Source organism: Megalopta genalis, chromosome 1, assembly GCF_051020955.1.
Source record: "Megalopta genalis isolate 19385.01 chromosome 1, iyMegGena1_principal, whole genome shotgun sequence".
Lineage (NCBI taxonomy): Eukaryota > Metazoa > Arthropoda > Insecta > Hymenoptera > Halictidae > Megalopta > Megalopta genalis.
In genome coordinates, this window is record NC_135013.1 from 45,795,262 (window position 1) to 45,814,808 (window position 19,547).

Below are 19,547 nucleotides of genomic sequence, written 5' to 3' on the forward strand. Positions count from 1 at the left end.
ATTTATATTATAATGTTTGAAGTAAGTACTCTATTGAATTATTTTCTATAAAAGAGTTTTTATGTCAACAATTTTCAAATAAAAAATATGAATCCGGTTAATATGTCGACATAGTATATTTAGTGTCGCGTCTTATCATGCTAGTATAATAACATAGTAACAATAGTAGCATAGAAATTCGAATTTAGAATACTTCATAGACCTCGATTGCTCGCTATAATTCGTACTTACAAGTGTCAAGACGACTGTGACTTCAAAGGAAGAGGAAATTTCTCTTCAAATCAACATATCAAGCTACCAATCTATGTATCTGAGTGTAGGGATATGCGTAACGAGAGATTTCCTAGAACGCTAGGCGTTGTCGAGGCATATACTTTTGCGGAAATTAAAGCAGTATTTGTAATCATTATAAGATTTACTATAGTTCTCTAATTACCAGAGCCTAATACATGTTTTATAACATCTAGTAGCATCTAAATATTTCAGTCCTAAACGGTCACAAAATTGTTTCAATCCCATCAGCCTGTAATCAACAATGTTTAATGAGCAAAAAATTGTATACGTATATGCAGAATCGTGTTTGTGTATCAAGGAATTATATATCAAAAATTATGTACTATCAAAAATTATGTATCAAGAATTATGTTCAAAAAATATGTACCAAATATTTTTTACTAGACTTAACCATAAATAATCATATTTTTCTTTTCGAAATTGTTGTTAGTACCAATACGCTCCTCTGTTGATTTATTTTACAATGTTGTTCGTTCCCGTTACTTATATTATCTGACTTTAAAATCATTAATATAATTTTTTTTATTGTTATTATTATTATTATTGTTATTATTATTTGGCACTTCCATCTTGTGTACGGTTTAATTGATCCTTTCACTTTAATGGAGATTGATTCTTACATTTTACATTCCATAACAGCAAAGTTTACAAATCTGGAATACGAAACCGGTTCTGCTTCGATTACATTGCTGCAAAATCGTTGTTATACTGAAAGAATATGTTTCATCGGAGACATCATCATCGATCGCAAAAATATTTTCGTTTTCAAGTCACATTTAAAAAATATTAATACAGTCATTTATTTGATGAAATAAAAAACTGTCAACAGAATTTTGTAGATTACTTTCCCTGAGATTTTAACTAACTTCAACTTTAGATTTACTAAATATAAAAGCTAGTAGATCGCAGCATGCTAGAATAGATTTTCCAACAAGGAGCTGATTCGATGCTGAATCTGAATTCATGAAAATATGCCATGAATGATTATCGTTATCTCTTCCTGTTTCGTTGACTGCATTTCATTCGATCAATGTTTTACTGCGAACTTGTGGCATAGATGTGTTATAAAATATTTATAGATATTGAAAAGTGCTTATTTAACGATAATGCATTTTATATAAATTCTATCGTTTTCTAAGCAAAAAGCGATCAAGGTAGCCGATTGGAACGTCAGAATCAAGCTGCAATAAACACACTATCAGACGAAACAAACGAACAAAAATAGAGTCTTGTACTGTTACTAGTGGCTTAAAATTAGTTTACGATTTTCCAAATATTCTCGGAGGTTGTGAAACGCGTCACAAGCGAAGATTAAACCAGTTACGTTCGTTCCATGTACAAGGAATTTGTGCCAAAATTTATATCCAGTCTCGTAGCGATAAACACAACGCTGGTTTTCGTTGATACTGCAGCCGTTTAACATCTGCCGAAAGAGAAGATTATCTGAACAATCCGTTTTATTTTACACGTTATCAATCCAACGTATTACTTATTAACGCGCGAATACTCAGTGCTTTTACAAGATCTAGTTTTTACGGCACAAAATTCGTCTTGATTTTGCCAGTAGCAATCTCGATTGTCAATCAACAATGCATTCCGAGTAATAAAATCAAATAAAGTGGAACCTCGATTAACCAATCTCAAGATATCTAAATTCGTGGTTATCCAAACACATTTCACGCGTAAATTACTTAATCTAAAATGATCCAATGCGCCACTATTTATTCCGGAAATCAGTCAAGGTTTAATGTATTTATTTATGCATTTACTTTTTCATTATTTTAATGTAGTTTCAATGACATAGATAATTTTAATAGATGATATGTAAATACTTTTGCGTTAACTTACTATGAACAAAGGCACAAATTATATATTTAACTCAGTATTATTATTATTTAAATTATAATAACGTATATGCATTGTTTTGTTTATTCCATAGTTTAAGTACAATTTAAGTATTATACTTAAATTGTGTATCGCTATGTGTAACCTTAAAATATTTTAAGGGAAAACCCAAATTTTATATTGCTCAATCTGAATCCGATGAACAATCTCAAGAAATTATTTAAATGAAAACATATGTCTAACACAATAACCAATAAACAGCAACTATTCATGAAAATTATATAAATAGATAAGTCCTTTAAAAGAAATTTAAAAAGCCGCCCAAAGAAATGGATTTTAAAAAAATAGATAACTTCTCACGATACAGCATGCGTAATTTATTATTCTGTTACATTTTCGTAATTTTGTTTATTTACTGGGACAAAACATTTAAATTGTTGGGACAAGTCCAAAATCCTGTTCAGGCATTAAGTCATAAGGGGCTGCATATAAATTCGCACTTAATTTAATTTTGATTTGCTCTTGAACCGGTTATGTCGCTATATTTATTGTTGTCAGAAAAGAATCGATCCTTTCAAATAGATACTAATAAACTAGAGATAAATCATAAGGATATTATCGTTTCTTAAACGTTTGAACAATGGGACATTTACTAATAATGATAAAATTAATTTCGTAAATATAGGCAAATGCAAAATAGATCGGTGAAAACAATGTTGAGATTGAACAGAGTGGTTATTTGAACATGTTTTCATAATACTATGCTCTAACAGAATAACAATCTAACGAAATTTAACTATGTATCGAGCTTCTTATCAGCACGCGAGCGAAGCATTAACTCACGTCATTGATAACAATTAAGCCGTCGGAATTCAATCGTCTCTGGGTCGTCTTAAAATCATGCACGAACTGCAACCCCTCGCGCGGTGATTCTATTACTTCTGTTTAGCGCTATTTAACGCGGTCGATATTTATTTCCGGTGCCCTTTCATTCCGCTACTGCCAAAACGGCCGTCATTTCACGGCTTCCTGGCGACGAACGCGATTCTAATGCACGCGATTCGAACTACACGTGTTCTCGTAGCTTGCCGATTCACACAACAAATTCGCGCGGCCGTTAGCTTGCTCGGACAAAAGCGGATGGTTTCGATCGTGTTGCAGGGAAGAGGCTGAGTACCGTAAGCTCGTTCCATTAGCATGCAGTAAAGTCAAGGAAGACCTAATTCTCGGTACTTGATTTAGGCGTTCAACGATGTCTCATGCCTACCTCGATGACACAGAAGCCAACGGTCTGAAAGACAGCCGTTCAAAGCTACTCGGTGCTACCAGTTTCGAGAGTACAACGAGATGGACTCGTAATACATAGCCCGAGACAAGACGTTCATCCTCGAATTTTCTTGCAATCCCGTCGCTTTGAATCGCATTTTGTGTTCGCTAGCATCGAATGAAAAATTGTACAGTCATTAGTTCGCCGAACTCTCCTTCGCTCTTCTTATAATTCGAGAACAACGATACAGACGTTATCGTCTATACATATAGAGACGCATATGGACATTTCAGAAGCCAATTAGTGTAAATCCGCTTTTCTTTTTCATTCATCAATTTTGTATTCAGAAATAAACAGAATAAGAAAAGAATAAAAAAAATGTAATGTGTTTTATTGTATAAATATAAAGTGAATTATTCCCGAAGACAAATCAAAGGCACGGCGATTGGTCATGTCACAGTAACCGGCTCCACTACCCTATTCATCTTTTCGCAATCGAAATGAATTTTTTTGTAAACTATATTCATCTTTTCACACTCCAAATGAATTCTTTTTATAGATCATATTCAATTTTTTGCATTCCAAATTAATCTTTTTGTGGGTTACATTCATCTCTTTGCAAATCAAATTCATCTTCTGCAAGGAAAATTATCTCTTTCAGAAATTAAAACTGGCTGTCTTTTATACACAATTTTTAGATTTAATATGAACTTATATACTCATTTATAAGATAATACAAATTTCATTGCAATAAAAATTAACTTTCGTTAATCGCGAATAGTATTTATAAAATATCATTCAATTCTTAAATTTAATATGAATATTATTCGAAATAAATACAAATCAGTGAATTTTATTTGCAAATGGGTAAATTTCATTTGCAAAATCACGAATACGTTCTGCGAAAGTTCGAAACGTTCTGTTGTTCGCACGGCTCTCATTAGTGTCACCTATCATCTTCTCCAAACGAGAAGAAGATATCGGCGTAAGAGATTTGGAGAATGCCGATACTCTAAATACAAGCGAACGCTTCGTCGCCGCAGATTAACCACGTTAAGTGCCGAATATAAAGTTCAAAAATTCCCACAAAATCGAAATACTAGCTTAATTAATTAGATTTATTTATTTAGACTATTCTACGATTTTGTTATAATGTATGCTCTGGTTAAGAAATTGATTCAATCATTTTCTAATTCTAGCAACTTCAAAACAAAAAATGTGAAACCGGTCATAATCAAAAGATCAAAATCATTAGGTTTAGTGTTAATGAAACTGAATCCAGAAAATTGAAGCTTATCATTAGACCGTGGATTTGATGTATTTATAATGAAAAGTGGTAAGTGAAATTTCAAGTAATGAAAACATTAAAAGAATATAAGAACATCTACGTATTATTTTCAATTCGAGGCAGTTATCAAAAACAGAAAGAAATTTCTACTTAACTCGTGTTTGCTGCAATCGACGAAAATCATTTTTCTTCTGCATAAAAATCCACGGTCTACTTGTAATAGTGGAAAGTATTTTAACTCTGTTGTTCAGTTTGTTCGAATATAATCACAATAGAAATGAGTTTTGAAGAGCAGTGAAAAACTAGTATCACCCATATGCGACCAATGGGCCACTGAACGTGTTAAACAGTTAGTCAGCTGTTTTCGAAGAGTTTACTCGTCACGAAGAAAAATTACAATATTCTGTATTACAACGAGTATACTCGTCGCGTGCAAAAAGTGGTTCGAATATGATGTTCAAATTGCAATTTTTGCGAAAACTAAAATATCTCCGCAAATTTTAAGATGTTTAGAATATTTGAAGGCAAGGACGAAATAAAACGAACAAATAAAGAAATATAAATAATTATTCTGAAAAAGCTCTGAAAAAAAGTATATAGCGTAAACAATTAGCTGTTTTCTCATTTGCAACACATTTTGGGTAGGCACTTTTCAAAGTGGTCGCAACAGCTAACCGATTAAGGTATAATTTAAATGAAAAGGAATTACCCCATTTCTTTCCCGTGTGACCGCAGTAAGTGCCCTCGTCGGGGTTGTGAATGTAATCTTTGAACGCCTGCCAATTAGTTTTCGGCTCGGGTATTCTACTGTAATCAATCTCATTGGGACCCGTGTGCAGCTTCTTCCTGCTGGTTCCGCTCATCGTGGCGACCCAGCGATTCCTGTTGGTCGCGCGCGGCTCTCTGTCACTTATCGAACACTGGTCCTCTCGTTTCTCTGGTGCGCCGGTGGGACGACCTTTCGAATCGTGCGTAATCAGACGGTTTTCGTGTAGGACGGTTTTGGCGACACGTGGTTTAATTCGACGACATCGAGCGACGAAGTTCAGGCTCGCGACCCTTCGCGAAGCTACCAGCCTCCTGAATTAGACGAGGCAGCCGGTGCTCGGTGCCAAAGGAAGACGGAACGGAGCGATCAAGCGCGAGCAATCAGGCTCGGTGCCGGGACCGCGATCGACTGCGGCTACCGATCGAGTGACGGTGGTGGGAAATTGTTCAGATACTCTTGTCACACAGACTTAGAACCCGCGCAGACCTCTCGTTCCATAGGGCTTTCTGACCCACCGTTCTGTATTACCGATGCCATTCAAGGTGTCGTAACCCAAGCGCCATCTCTCGAAATTGAACGGCGCGTTCGCCGCAAAAACACTGGCCGCAGAGTTCGTCGGTTTTCCAATGTTGTCGGCTATTAGAAAAATTTGCGACGTTGCCGGATCCCTAGCATTAGATTCACAAGAAAGTTCGATGGTAATTCACCCCGCTGGTCCCGATGACCTTGGAACATGTTGCAAAGTTCATCGTTCTGAACAACTTCTCCCTGCACGTGCATTGTGCATATTACCGTTCGCTTCGCTTGACCTTGGGTACATGTACAAGTGCTGCAAAATATAAGGAACACTGACCTCGCAAACTGTATAAAGCGAGAGACAAAAGTATTCATACGCTTGGAGTACAGAAATAAAAGCAACAATATTTTCTCAACAAAAACATACATTTAGAAACATATAAAACATGTATTTAAATACTTTTATTATTTTTTGAAAAATAATTTACGCGAAATTATCATTAACTATTATCAGGATAACGATACGAAACACAAAGCCCGTATTGTGCTAGAATGTTTGTTGTATAACTGTCCAAAAGTATTATAACCACCACCTCAGATACCGGATCTCAACGAAAGACAGCATAGAAGAAATGCATCAAAAGAAGTGTTGGAACAACTTTAAACGGAAGAATGGGCTAATATTAATACAGAATATTTAAAAAAAATAATCTGCAATATGACTGAACGTTCGGAAAAAGCTATTTGGTCGAGCAGGTTACCCCAAAAAATATTAAATCGCTTCTCAACCATATAAAATAAGAAAATACTCATTTATATTTTGAAGTATCTGAATATTATAGAGCAACACTAAAATCAGACATTGTTTCATTTAAAACTCATTATTTAAGTAATGTCGTGAGTTGTGTAAATATGTTATTGACTAGACACAGTGCCTACATCGTGACTACACAGTGCATACCCGACCATGTTTTCTTTTCTGTTATGAACAAAATTATTGGGTTGGCAACTAGGTAATTGCCGATTTCAGTTATAGATGTCTCTCACTCCCATTTTTATGATATCCGTAAATGTTATATTATAAAATTATTATTATTAATATTATTATTATGTTATATTTTATTATTCGTGAATGTTAGCAACTGGACAAATTGAACGCAGCGATCAAGGAAAAGCGACCAGAAGTGGTCAATCGTAAAGGTGTCATTTTCCACCAGGACAATGCTAGGCCGCACACGTCTTTGTCCACTCGGCAAAAATTGATGGATATTGGTTGGGAATTGATGTTACACCCACCATATAGCCCTGATCTCGCGCCATCGGATTACCACTTATTTCGATCCCTGGACAACTCCCTTCGTGGTAAAACTTTTAATGATGATGACGCTGTAAAATCTCACTTAACTCAGTTTTTGTCCCAAAAGGATCAGACTTTCTACAAGCGTGGAATTTTCAAGTTGTCAGAGAGATGGCAAAAGGTCATCGAATAAAATGGAAAATACATTACAGATTAAACTTCATTCCAAGTAAAAAAAAAATTTTTTATTTCATTGAATAAATCGACAATTACTTAGTTACCAACCCAATATAATGGAATAAAGTACAAATTTTGTGTTATCGAATATTAAGGTTACTCACTGTAGCTGTATATTATAGATAACACTTGCATCGATGGCAAATTATAATGACAGAAATTTCACAAAATGATGAGAACTATTCTTATACTGTTGGGATTATGGAATGAAAATGAATATGATTCTAATTCTTTTCTTAAAAAGGACTTTATTTTATTCCTTTATTGAGAGAAGGTATATGGGCGAAAACGATCGAGCGACCAAACTCTACTGAGAGTCCGGCAAGAAAAAAACGCTTCTTTTATACCCTTTTTGGGTTCGTCTTGTCCACCAATCAGAGACGTTTTATTTGTCGCGTTTCACATTGTATACGTGACGCTGGGACCCCTAAACAGTCAGGGTACGATGTATATCTAATGGTACCGGTGATGATGTATCGCGGTATCTACTATATACAGTTTACATCACCGTCGTTGCCCGCTGACGGAACCGACGAAAATGTAAACCGATATCTTAGTATCTTAGTACTAAGTAAACTATAGATTAATTTTTGTTCGAGGCTAAAATTTCAACATATACATTTAATTACTGTAAGCGTTGCTATTAATTTAACGGGAATTTCTTAAATTAATACTTTGTAAAACAGACCTTCTTTACATCGTGAATTACATCGTGCAATGTGTTGGGCATTGATAATACTGGACTTTTAATGAAGTCAAGTTCTATATTACACCATTCTCTTTTCAATATTTCTTTTAGATGTTCTTTCTTTTGTTGTACATTTTTTACAAGTTTTGCCTATACGTGTTCAATAGGATTTATGTCAGGTGAGAGCGAAGGAGTTATCAACATGTGGGAAATATTACACATACAGGAGCCACTGACACATACGGGTTAAATGGGGAAAGTAAAATATCTATATTTTCGTGTAAATTTACTTGTAAAATATTCAATTCAATTATTTATTTTAATTAAATAATTATTTATTTAGCGTCGTCAAGACACTTTATTAATGAAACTAACATGACATCATTTGATTTAATGTTTACATTGATCCGAATGTTCTGATTCCATATCAACCTAAATTACGGTTGTGTGAATTTCAACTCATTTCAAATTATTAACAACGAACGCTATTTAACTGATGACAAAATCGCGGCAGTTTTTTCATATAAATCGAAAGTAAATGAGAGTCACAAAAATTTATATTAAAAACCCTATCACGGCCTGGTCTAATCTTGAGAGATCAACAAAGAAAGAAGCAAAAATAAGGATGCTGAGTTTTGCTTGGTGTTTAGTTTATTTTTGCTGACTTTACGTAATATTACCTACTTATTATCGCTAATATACATATAGTTAATTGTAAAAATTAACATGGTAGAAATTAATTAATAAATTATGGAAACACGCTATAATCTATAATTTTTAATCAAATTAATTATTTTCCAAATTAATCCCTCTACAAATCAATTCTTATTCAAATGAATTTTTATTCGAAGAAAATCTTATTTGGATAAATTGTTACGTAAATAAAATTGTTATTCAATTGAATATTTATTCGATAACGTCAAATAAAATTGTATTCATTAACCCTTATCCCTTATCCATCAACCGAATAAAATTTTGCCCAACTCTGAAACGTTTCCGTGAATCGTGAAAGTAAAAATGTCATCCATCAGTACCAGTCAAATCGAATTTTTTTTTCATTTTTTCATCCAATAGATATATTCGCAAGTTTTCTTCAAAAAGTTCATTCTTAAGAGATTTTTACCCATCTAGTATTGTCGTGAAAGAAAATAATCGTTCTAAAAAAAATGGTTCGAAAAATGTTTTTTGTTATCGGATAATCATTTGACGTAGTCAAATCGGTCCTCTAACTTTCCAGAAAAATAAATGAGGATGTCAAGGTCAACATATGGTTTTAAATTGAAACACCGATTAATAAACCGATTACATAGACGAAGTGATAAAAAAGAAAAATTATACGGAAACCTAATCTTTATTAAATTAAAATACCACGAAAATCGTATCTTATACTTAATCTTAATGCACACATTAACTGTTAAATGTATTTTTCTTAAACATAAAGTTTTGTGGATTTGTCTATAAAATTACAAAAGATAAACGCTCGTAGTACCGATAAATAAATAAGTATAGTCTTGTCGATTTGCTTAAAAAGTTACAGAAAATAAACACTGTTAATACTAATATAGATGTTTTATTTATATCATCTTTTCGCATCAATGTTTTCACAATAAAACAACCAAAGATGAATATTTCATGATTTGTTGAATTCTTCAAGGCGAAAATCAAATATCAAATTTAATTATCTGTAATAACAAGAATATTTATTAGCGTTTTGCGTATCAATATATAATAAAAATTCCAAAAGGTATTATCTTTGCAGATGAAGAATTTACCTATTATTATTTGAAATTCTAACGAGTAACGAGATCGCTGTTCGATATTGAAAGCCCATAAATTACATTCAACCGTAATCAGTCTATATGCTGCAATGATTGCAAACGTAGCGTATATAATAATTATATTTTATAGTAGTTCTATGATCTATCTACGAGTAAATGCAAGGTTGTTGCTTATTAAACAATATTATTGTTACAAAACGTATATTAAATACTAAGCAATTAAAATTAACTTAAAAATCTATTTCTATAATAAAATGTTTATTTAATAGAACATATCCTGATTCCAAAATGATATTAAATTTTTCATAGATTGCTATTATTTAGCAGGTTTAAAAAGAGGGGTAATAATACAATAATAAACGTTTATTGCGGTTATGTCAACTGTAGATAAGGACAATGAATCACGATATAATATAGATATACAGGGTGAGGTATCTAACTTGCACACCTGGAATAACTTCTCCATCCACAAATAAGTCATGTATATCACATAATGCTCCTTTCGATACCATGCAACTTTATAGAAATAATTTATTTGTACAACACATAATTTAGAAGCTCTTCGAGGTGATCAATTTAAGTGCTTCACCCTATATGTAATATGTCTCACTAATTAAATTTTGATTGCCCATGTTGTGACGGTATATCTAATACACAGTTTTATTTAAATGTTACATGCAGAGAGTAAAAAGAGTATTCGGAAATCTTTTAAAACACTAACGCTTTTTTTTAATTTTACTATTACTTGTAATGACAAAACAAATAAGAGAGGAACTCACGTTTCCTCAACTTCTTTATTTGAGTCTATAACGACAATTTTTAAAATTCGTTTTACAAATCTCTATAACTTATATGCGTACTGAAAATTGTATCGAAACTGGTTAACGCAGACTCAAGTTACTGGCGTTAAAAAATAAAATACAAATCTCCAGATTTCTCACAGTTATTGATCAAAAGTCATGGAAAACGTTGACCGATTTCGATAAAATGTTCAGTATTCATATAAATTACAGAGATCTACAAAACGCATTTTTTAAATTTTTGTTATAGATTCAGATAGAAAAACGTGAGTTTTCTTACTTTTTATTCGTTCCAACCAATTGCAATTTTTCAAAAAAAAAGTTCGAGACATTATCCAGTAAACCTGGTCCTTCTATCTTCTAAAAAACTTCAAATCATTTAATCCAGTTTTGAAAATAGTTATACTGTTTTAAAGGGTGTCCATATATATATGTATATTTGTCTCTTACTGTATACTATTATTCCACGTAGTAACTAGACGCTTCGTACTGTCTTGGCATTCGCAATATGCTGATACCGCGAATAAATTGCGCTTGATAATAAAAATAAAAATTACATCGAGATATGTGCCCATAATTATGAAAGTGGTCTAAGTCAAAATTTAAAAAAAAATGAATTTATCACTTATTTCACACGACTTGATTTTAAACTAAATTTATTCAATGTAATTTTTACGATATCGTCAAAAATGAACCTTTAGATAGTAGTTGTAATTACAACGTTATACGGAATTCATTTAGTGTTAATTATGAAAGTGGTCTAAGTCAACAATTTAAAGAAACTATATAAACATAACTTGAAAATACCGCGTGGAGGATATCTTAGCTTCTCAAAAACACGTAATAGCCTACAGTGATGCTTGTTCAGGCCAAAATCGCAACATTAAAGTAGCATTGACATGGCTGAAAATTGCCCAGTCATCGAATAATAATATTGAAACGATAGACCACCAAATTTTTGGTATCGGGTCATTCCTTTCTACCGAATGACCGTGATTTTGGTTTGATAGAGATGAAAATAAAAAAAGCAAATTACTTATACAATCCTGAACATTACTATGAATTGATCGAAAATTGTAGAAAAAGAAATACATTTTCACTTGAAAAATCAATAACAAGGAGAGTAAAAAATACCGCGGGCGAATCTGTCTCTTGGCTAAAAATTCAATGGATGAGATCCTTGAAAAATGAACCTTATAAAATGTTTTATAAGACTTCTTTAGATGATTCTGAATTCCAAGTTTTGGATCCTTCACCTAAAAGAGGAAGACCATAAATATACGAAAATATTCAATTACTTCCATTATACAACACCACTAGACCAGTAACGGAAGAAAAACATAAAGATCTTATGTGTTTACTACCATACATCCCTCCAGTTTTTCAGGAACATTTTAAAAATCTTAAAAACTCGAAATTATGATAAAAATGGATTACTTTTTAAAAATGATTAATAAATGTTTATGAATTATTTCGTTAAAGTTGTTGTTTCAAATGGACCGTTTATTTTGAAAGTGGTATAAGTTCTTTTTTTTAAAGAAATTCAAAATGCCGAATCTGAGCTTGTATTGTCTAAATACCCCACGCAACGTCACTTACAATTTCTTTCGATGACATTGGACTTACACCACTTTCAAAATAAACGGCTCAAATAAAAATCACAATTTTTTATTACTTTAAGTCAATTTTGAAAATGGTCTAAGTCAATTCAAGCTTTAAAAACAACATTTTCCTATGAAATTCACACAAAATTTTCATATCTATAATAAATTTCCATTATATAATCAAGACTAATAAAATTATAAATTAAAATGTCGCATAATGTAAAAATATTTTTTAATTTATTCAAATGCGATTCATTAAATATCTCGAAACACAAGAAATATATGACTTAGACCACTTTCATAATTATGGACACATATAACACTTACTTTTCACGTTGAAAACAATACTGAATATCTCTGTATCAATGGAATTTGTAAACTCGTAGAAAATACGATTAAATCAAAGTACAGAAAATAATTGAAAAATAGATATGTTATGTTAATTTTTGTAAAATATAATTTTATATGAAAATTGTCCACTTTGGAAATGCGAGTACTTTTTTCAATGCTACAAAATTTGTCTTACGTGTCAAACTTTTGAAATGTAATGCAACAATGGGCGAAAGATAATCTGGCTGGCCAGTGAATGGGAAATATTCAATTGGAAATCCAGGGCTTGGAATATATTCTATTTCTCCAATATGTTCTTTATCGACATTGTTCGCTCCGTTGCACGATAACCAAATGTAAAACTGAAAAATGTATTTATTATATCAACATAATTTGTAATTCGACATATTATCGCACTTGGACAAATTTTATTTGAAATGAAACGAAGAAATACCGATTTGAAATCAATAATTTTGAACCGTTATTTAAAATGTTGTTATTTGAAAGTAAAGATAATATCGGTCCATTAGTAATAATAATAATTTCAAATAATAAATTATTTTGTTATTTTATAATTTCAAGTATGATAAAAGAAATAATCCTCGACATAAGATGCAATAAAAAGATTTCAATTTGAATGACCTTTACATAAATATTCTTCTGTAAGCAAAACTCTTTCCTCAAAAAGTTCATGCTTAAAAAAGAAAATAATCGTTCCACTGACTGGTCTGGCAAATGGAAGAAGGGTATTATTATTCAGAAAAATGTTTTTTAATATCGGGTAATCGTTTAACATAATCAGATTGGTTCTTTTATCTTGCAGAAATATCAATGAAGATGACAATACAAACCAAAATAATAATTTTTAATTAACATTGAAATAAACACTGAATAAATAAATAAAAAATGTAAAACTGCGATGAAATGATACTTCCACGAAGTAGAAATCCATAGAAAACACAGTTTTATTTATTATTTTCCTATACCGAAATCTACTATTTTCTTATTATCAAACGTTTAATTTGTATTTAAAATACCTTTTCCGACTTTTGTATTGCCTTTTTCAAACTGTCTGGTATATTTTCTGGCAAACTAGAAGATTGATTATAACAATCGGGCACCCAATCGAATCGCTATAAGACATTTAAATGTAGTGCAAATACAGTAACATACGTTCTACGACTATTCTCTAAAATTACTTTATTAAATTTCACAAGAACACAAGGTTGCAACGGGTTTGAATATCCATATGGATACTTGCTACAAGCTCCGAGACTTTCTATGTTGAAATAACACGGCTTGTGCGGATGATTCGATTGGAAATTGTCATCTTGACAATTGACATCGTATTTCGATACATTTTTATTGTACTCTAAAATGAAAAATGAGTATGTACTCATATATTTGTCGCATATTTGCAGTCGAAAATAAATAAAATAACACGGATACAAATGCAGTGAATCTGTATAATCAATTTGTTAAATGATCCATTCTGGGATAAATTGATCATAGCTACAGTCTAGAATAGTTTTCTGAATAATTACTGGTTCATAAGTAGTACAATATGTTTTACGTAAAATGTCGCCCCTAAAAAAACTTACAACTATATCACTAAAACTTACAATTAATAACTTAAAAAGAATTGATTTAGGCACCAATATATGCGTTTATAAATGCAATATTGTTAAACTTGTTTTTATACTTCTTGAGAAAAGTAGAACGAAAGGCAACAATCTAGGAAAAGTTGAAAATAACAATCAAGAAACTGTTTTCGTATAACATTAGACTAAAACACGATTATTGAAGTATTATAATATATGCTAATATTCTGTTGCTTATGATTTAATTTTTAGCATAGAATTTCGATCTGTGATAGTCTATATGTATGTTTTTATTGATTTTAAATATTTTTGATGAAAGACTCGTGTCAGGAAAAATAAAATAATTTTTGTAATCCAACAACTGTTGGAATTGGAAGGATAAAAATTGTTTAATTACACATAAGCAAAATTGAACCAATAACTACAAGTTTTGTATAAATCATTATATACTGTTAAGAAGATAGGAGAATATTAAAAAATAAACATTATAGTCATTTTTATAACAGCCAGAAGTAACACAAGAAATTTTTTCAATAATTAATATCTCCTCGTTCAGTAATGACAATAAAAATAGATTGACTCGGTTTTGCACCGGTCCATAAAAAGAATCTTTACGTGGAATGTTCTAGCAGTTTGGTATGGTTACAAAATGTTATTGCACGTCTTAGCACTCTGTTTCTCGCAATCAGTCGAACGGAAAAGCACGCAAGTGAAGTAAAAATAAATATAAAGTCAATTGCACCACATTGTTTAAAAAAAGTAATTTCTCTTTTGAATGACGGCGTGTCAATGCTCCAGACGGCGAGAAAATGTAGTATTAGTCAATCGACAGCGCAGAGAATAAGAAAAAAAGAATGTAAAAGTATATTATTAAATGTTGGAGGAAGACCAAAAAAATTATCACTGTAGGCTGAACGAAGAATTACACATACGGTTTGTCACATTTGGTGAAGCTTCAAGTGCCACTATGGCTGCATAATTATTAAAAGAAGATACGAATATACAAATAAGCAAGTGGGCAGTACGGAGAACCCTCAAAGGAGCTGAGTTTAGTTTTTAAAAAAAGAGAAGCCAATGTTATCGAAGAAGAATATTAAATTTCGTTTGGAATTTGCCAAAAAATACCAAAACAGGACAACTATTGAATGGGAACGAGTTATTTGGTCAGATGAGACCAAAATTAACAGAATTTGTTCAGATGGTATGTCTTGGTGCTGGATTCGTAAAAATGAAAGGCTTAAATCACGACATCCCTAATGTTTTCGGGATGCCTAACAGCATTTGATGTTGGATCACTGCACCGAATTAATGGCATCATGAATCAATATATGTACAAGGATATTTTACAAGATCATCTCATAAAGGCTGTTGAAAATATGCCTTTCGAAGAAGAAAATGTAATTTTCATGCATGACCGAGACTCTAAGCACACTGCTAAAAGTGTAAAAAATTGGCTCAATACTAAAAAATTCTCTGTTCTGGATTGGCCTGCGCAGAGCCCGGATCTCAACCCTATAGAGAATCTATGGGGTGTACTAAAAAGAAGACTTTGGGATTCATATGACACCCAACCAACTTCAAACACAGATATGTATAATAGAATTCAAGAACAGTAAGAACAAAACGAATTAGTACAGTTTTGCAAGCAAAAGGGTTGTGGATGAAATATTAAAAATAAAGAATATATTAAATATTGTCAAGTATTGGACGTGGTGCAAAACCGATTCAATTTATTGTTGTTGTCATTCCTGAACAACAAGACATTAATTATTGCAAAAATTTCTTATGTTACTCCTAATTGTGATGAAAATAACTATAATGTTTATTTTTCGTTACTCTTGTATATTCCTAGCAATAAAAACCGATTCAATTTATTGTTGTTGTCATTCCTGAACAACAAGATATTAATTATTGCAAAAATTTCTTATGTTACTCCTAATTGTGATGAAAATAACTATAATGTTTATTTTTCGTTACTCTTGTATATTCCTAGCAATAAATAATGATATATACAAAACTTGTGGTTGTTGGTTCAGTTACGCTCCTTACTGTATATGTATACATATAAAATTTTACTATAATATACAGCGTGTCCCGAAAATGTCTCGCAATCCGGAAATGAGAGGTTTCTGAGATCATTTGAAGCAACTTTTTCCTTTGCGGAAATTTTCTCCAAGGCTTCGTTTACGAGTTATTAACGAAAAACACTGACCAATAAGAGGCGAGCTCGGCTGGCGCGCGGCGGCGCAGCCAACGAGTGCACGGAGCCCAGTTACCCTCATTGGCTCGGCCGTCTCGCGCTAAATGATCTCGCCTCTGATTGGTCACTGTTTTTCGTTAATAACTCGTAAACGAAGCCTTGGAGAAAATTTCCGCAAAGGAAAAAGTTGCTTCAAATGATCTCAGGAACTTCTCATTTCCGGATTGCGAGACGTTTTTGGGACACCCTGTATATACATATATTATAGTATATAGTTGATATATATCGAAATAAATTTTTCATAAATGATTCAAATACCTTTCAGAAAAGTGGTCAAGGCTCGAACATGTCTTTTTGGCCTGGCACTATCGACAACGTGACTTATTGATATAATAGGCGAAACTGACGAAATGCTCCCCGGCTTAAACGAAATTCCTTCAAAAGAATTTTACTTATTATATTTACAACTAATTTCGGTGGAAGTATTCCTTATAGAAATTCTTTGGTATTATTGTAGTATTCATTCACATTCTTAAAACAACAACTGCTCACCTGGACTACCAAATTTCGAAGGTGATCGGAATAGTGCAAAATCTGTCCCAAGCATAGACCTCATAGATAAATCAAAATATTGAAAATGTGGTTTGTTTAACTGAGAAACATAATTTACAGAGATCGCCATTTGTATCGCAAATATTGCTCCCAACACGATGAAGAAACAGATATAGAATACTATTAACTGTACTAAAATTTGAAAAAATATTTCATGTTAACAATGAAAAACATATTCAAATAATCTTAAGCTGATCTGAAAGTACGTTAAACAATTCATTTTGCAATAAAAGTACAGAAGGTATGCTACAGAAAGAGTAAATAAAAAATGCAAAGATTACTTGTATACAGTGTACATATATAGCATTGTCTGCCATATGTGTATCATGTACTGTACATACATATAGTGTAAGCTTGTACTATCATGAAAATCGATTCTAAATTATGGACTAAACATATAAAATATTGTATTACGAATGCTTTTACGCCAAACACATCTCGAATTTGTCAAATGTATTCTTATATTATTAAAAATATAGAAATATGGAGTAACATCGAAAATCTAACAAATTATCCAATATACAACACGTGTAAAGAATTAATAAAACATTATTATTATTTAATTAATGAAATATGTATCTTCCTATGACATTAACGTTATTAATGTTTATTGTAAATATTTTTTGACAGAATCTTTAAAGATAATAAGTAAAGCTAATATTCTAAAAATTTCAAGTCTCTAATAAAAATGATTTAAATAAAAACAACTTACGGCTCTTTAAAGCCATATACTGCGTTTTTCTTTTTAAAGTAATTATTTGTGTTATTCTGTAAACATTCGAAATCTGTGTATATGTATAGAAATGTATCGTAAAAATCGTACAAATCATGTGTCAATTTGCATCGACAAATTATATTGCCTAATGTTACTACTTGTTATTGCTATGTATGTATATTAAATTTATATGCTTTTTGTATTTTCTACACTATTTAAACATTTTCTAAGTCGAAAATTGTAGTAACAAGACATGCAAAACTAACAACATATAATTAATGTGGCAATCACAGTAAATTCAATTTACATATATTACCCCATTCTTTTGCTGTTCTATCGAGAAATGCTTTTCGATCTTTATTCCAGATAAACCGCAGAAAATTTTTGAAAGTACCTAAATCAGGCGCAGGTATTCGACTCTCGTAATAGCGATCATCGTGTAATATAACCATATTTCAAAATTGGTATTAGAAAGTCGTGTCAGAAATTGAACAAAGGTTAATGTGCTATGTTTTGAAATTAGCTACATAAGTAGTTGGTATAGAAATGCATAGAAAATCTTTTATCAAATGTTCGCGTCGTACCGAAGATCATTTTCATGAAGGATCTGGCCACAAAGTAGGGAAAGCAGGGTTTCCTTCCGTATTAGACATTAGACTGCTCAACACATACCCCAAAACCATCATTGCACAAGTTACATTTCTATCCACCCTTTCTGACATTAATATTAACTGACGAACAATGTAATCATTTGTCGGCGTCATAAGGACGTTCCTTACGTCCACCGGGACTGCTCGGGACCAGGACCAGGACTCGCGGACCCAGAGTGGGATATTTCATTGATTTAGACGGTCGAAATTATTTCTATTATTTGCTTGATTAAAAACACGGTTTTATTAGGACAATTCAAGAACAAAAAAATCATTCTAATACATTTCTTTAACGGTTTAATTGTTTTAATACAATAATGATCTGCAAAATTAAGCAAGAATATGATACGAAGACACGAAATATGTACCTCTATATACCTATACAACTAAATCTAACAAAAAACATATATTTTAATCACATTATAATACCTACATTTCGTCATCTGAAGATACTTCACTTTCTTATGAAGAAGCGTTTCCTTCATCATCTATATCATTTGAGGTTCCACTTAATGATAGAAGCATTCCTAAAATTTCTTTTGTAAATAGTCTGGTATTTCGAATATTCCGTTAAGCCACTCGTGACTTTTTGAACAAAAATATCTGGTCTCTTACGTGCTACAACCCATCTACGTTTCATTTCGGACTCCACGTATGAAAATTTGTGTTTAATTTCTAATATTTGATCCTGTATACATTTTTCACGGCTTAAAATGTAATTTCCAACCAAATTCAATTTTTCATTGAAACTCAGCCCTTTTGCTACCACGTTCTATTAAATACACCTTTTGGGGTCATTGTTCTATGTCCCAGGAATAGAATTGAAACATAAAAGAAAGAACAATCCCCACGGGATAAATATTCTTCGTAACCATTTATTGTTAAATCAATAATTATATAATAATTAACACGTTGAATGCCACGGAGGTCACCGGTGACCGGCACTTAACTTGGCGGTGACGCCATGGGCGCCACCGGTGACCGGCGCGCGAAATATATATAATATAATTTAAAACAAATGTCAATATCTAAAATTTGATATTATTACCATCGTCA

At 32.0% G+C, this 19,547-nt stretch overlaps 2 protein-coding genes across 2 annotated transcripts in view; both read right to left on the reverse strand.

Annotated features, from left to right (window-relative positions):
• The window catches only part of LOC117229380 (sodium/potassium-transporting ATPase subunit beta-1), a 29,480-nt gene extending 23,580 nt beyond the window's left edge, over positions 1-5,900 (reverse strand). The window contains exon 1 of the mRNA XM_033485808.2: positions 5,404-5,900. Within this exon, the coding sequence (XP_033341699.2) occupies positions 5,404-5,557 (154 nt within the window). The 5' untranslated portion in view covers positions 5,558-5,900. The remainder of the gene's footprint in view (positions 1-5,403) is intronic.
• Positions 5,901-9,875: 3,975 nt separating this feature from the next.
• Positions 9,876-18,293, reverse strand: LOC117229404 (sodium/potassium-transporting ATPase subunit beta-1-like). Its single transcript, XM_076528663.1, has 8 exons — positions 18,158-18,293; positions 17,067-17,258; positions 16,833-16,949; positions 13,913-14,085; positions 13,751-13,846; positions 12,910-13,075; positions 9,974-10,063; positions 9,876-9,883 (listed from the first exon to the last, which is right to left on the reverse strand). The coding sequence occupies exons 1-8, from the start codon at positions 18,291-18,293 to the stop codon at positions 9,876-9,878; spliced, it is 978 nt and encodes a 325-aa protein (XP_076384778.1).
• Between the last annotated feature and the right edge of the window lie 1,254 nt (positions 18,294-19,547).

Excerpts from the sequence above, each read along its gene's own strand:
- LOC117229404 (XM_076528663.1), bottom strand. The coding sequence starts at position 18,293 with ATGGTTATATTACACGATGATCGCTATTACGAGAGTCGAATACCTGCG. Across the intron at positions 14,086-16,832 it reads CTTGACCACTTTTCTGAAAG|AGTACAATAAAAATGTATCG; the intron begins GTATTTGAATCA and ends TTTTCATTTTAG. Across the intron at positions 13,847-13,912 it reads TTCTTGTGAAATTTAATAAA|CGATTCGATTGGGTGCCCGA; the intron begins GTAATTTTAGAG and ends AATGTCTTATAG.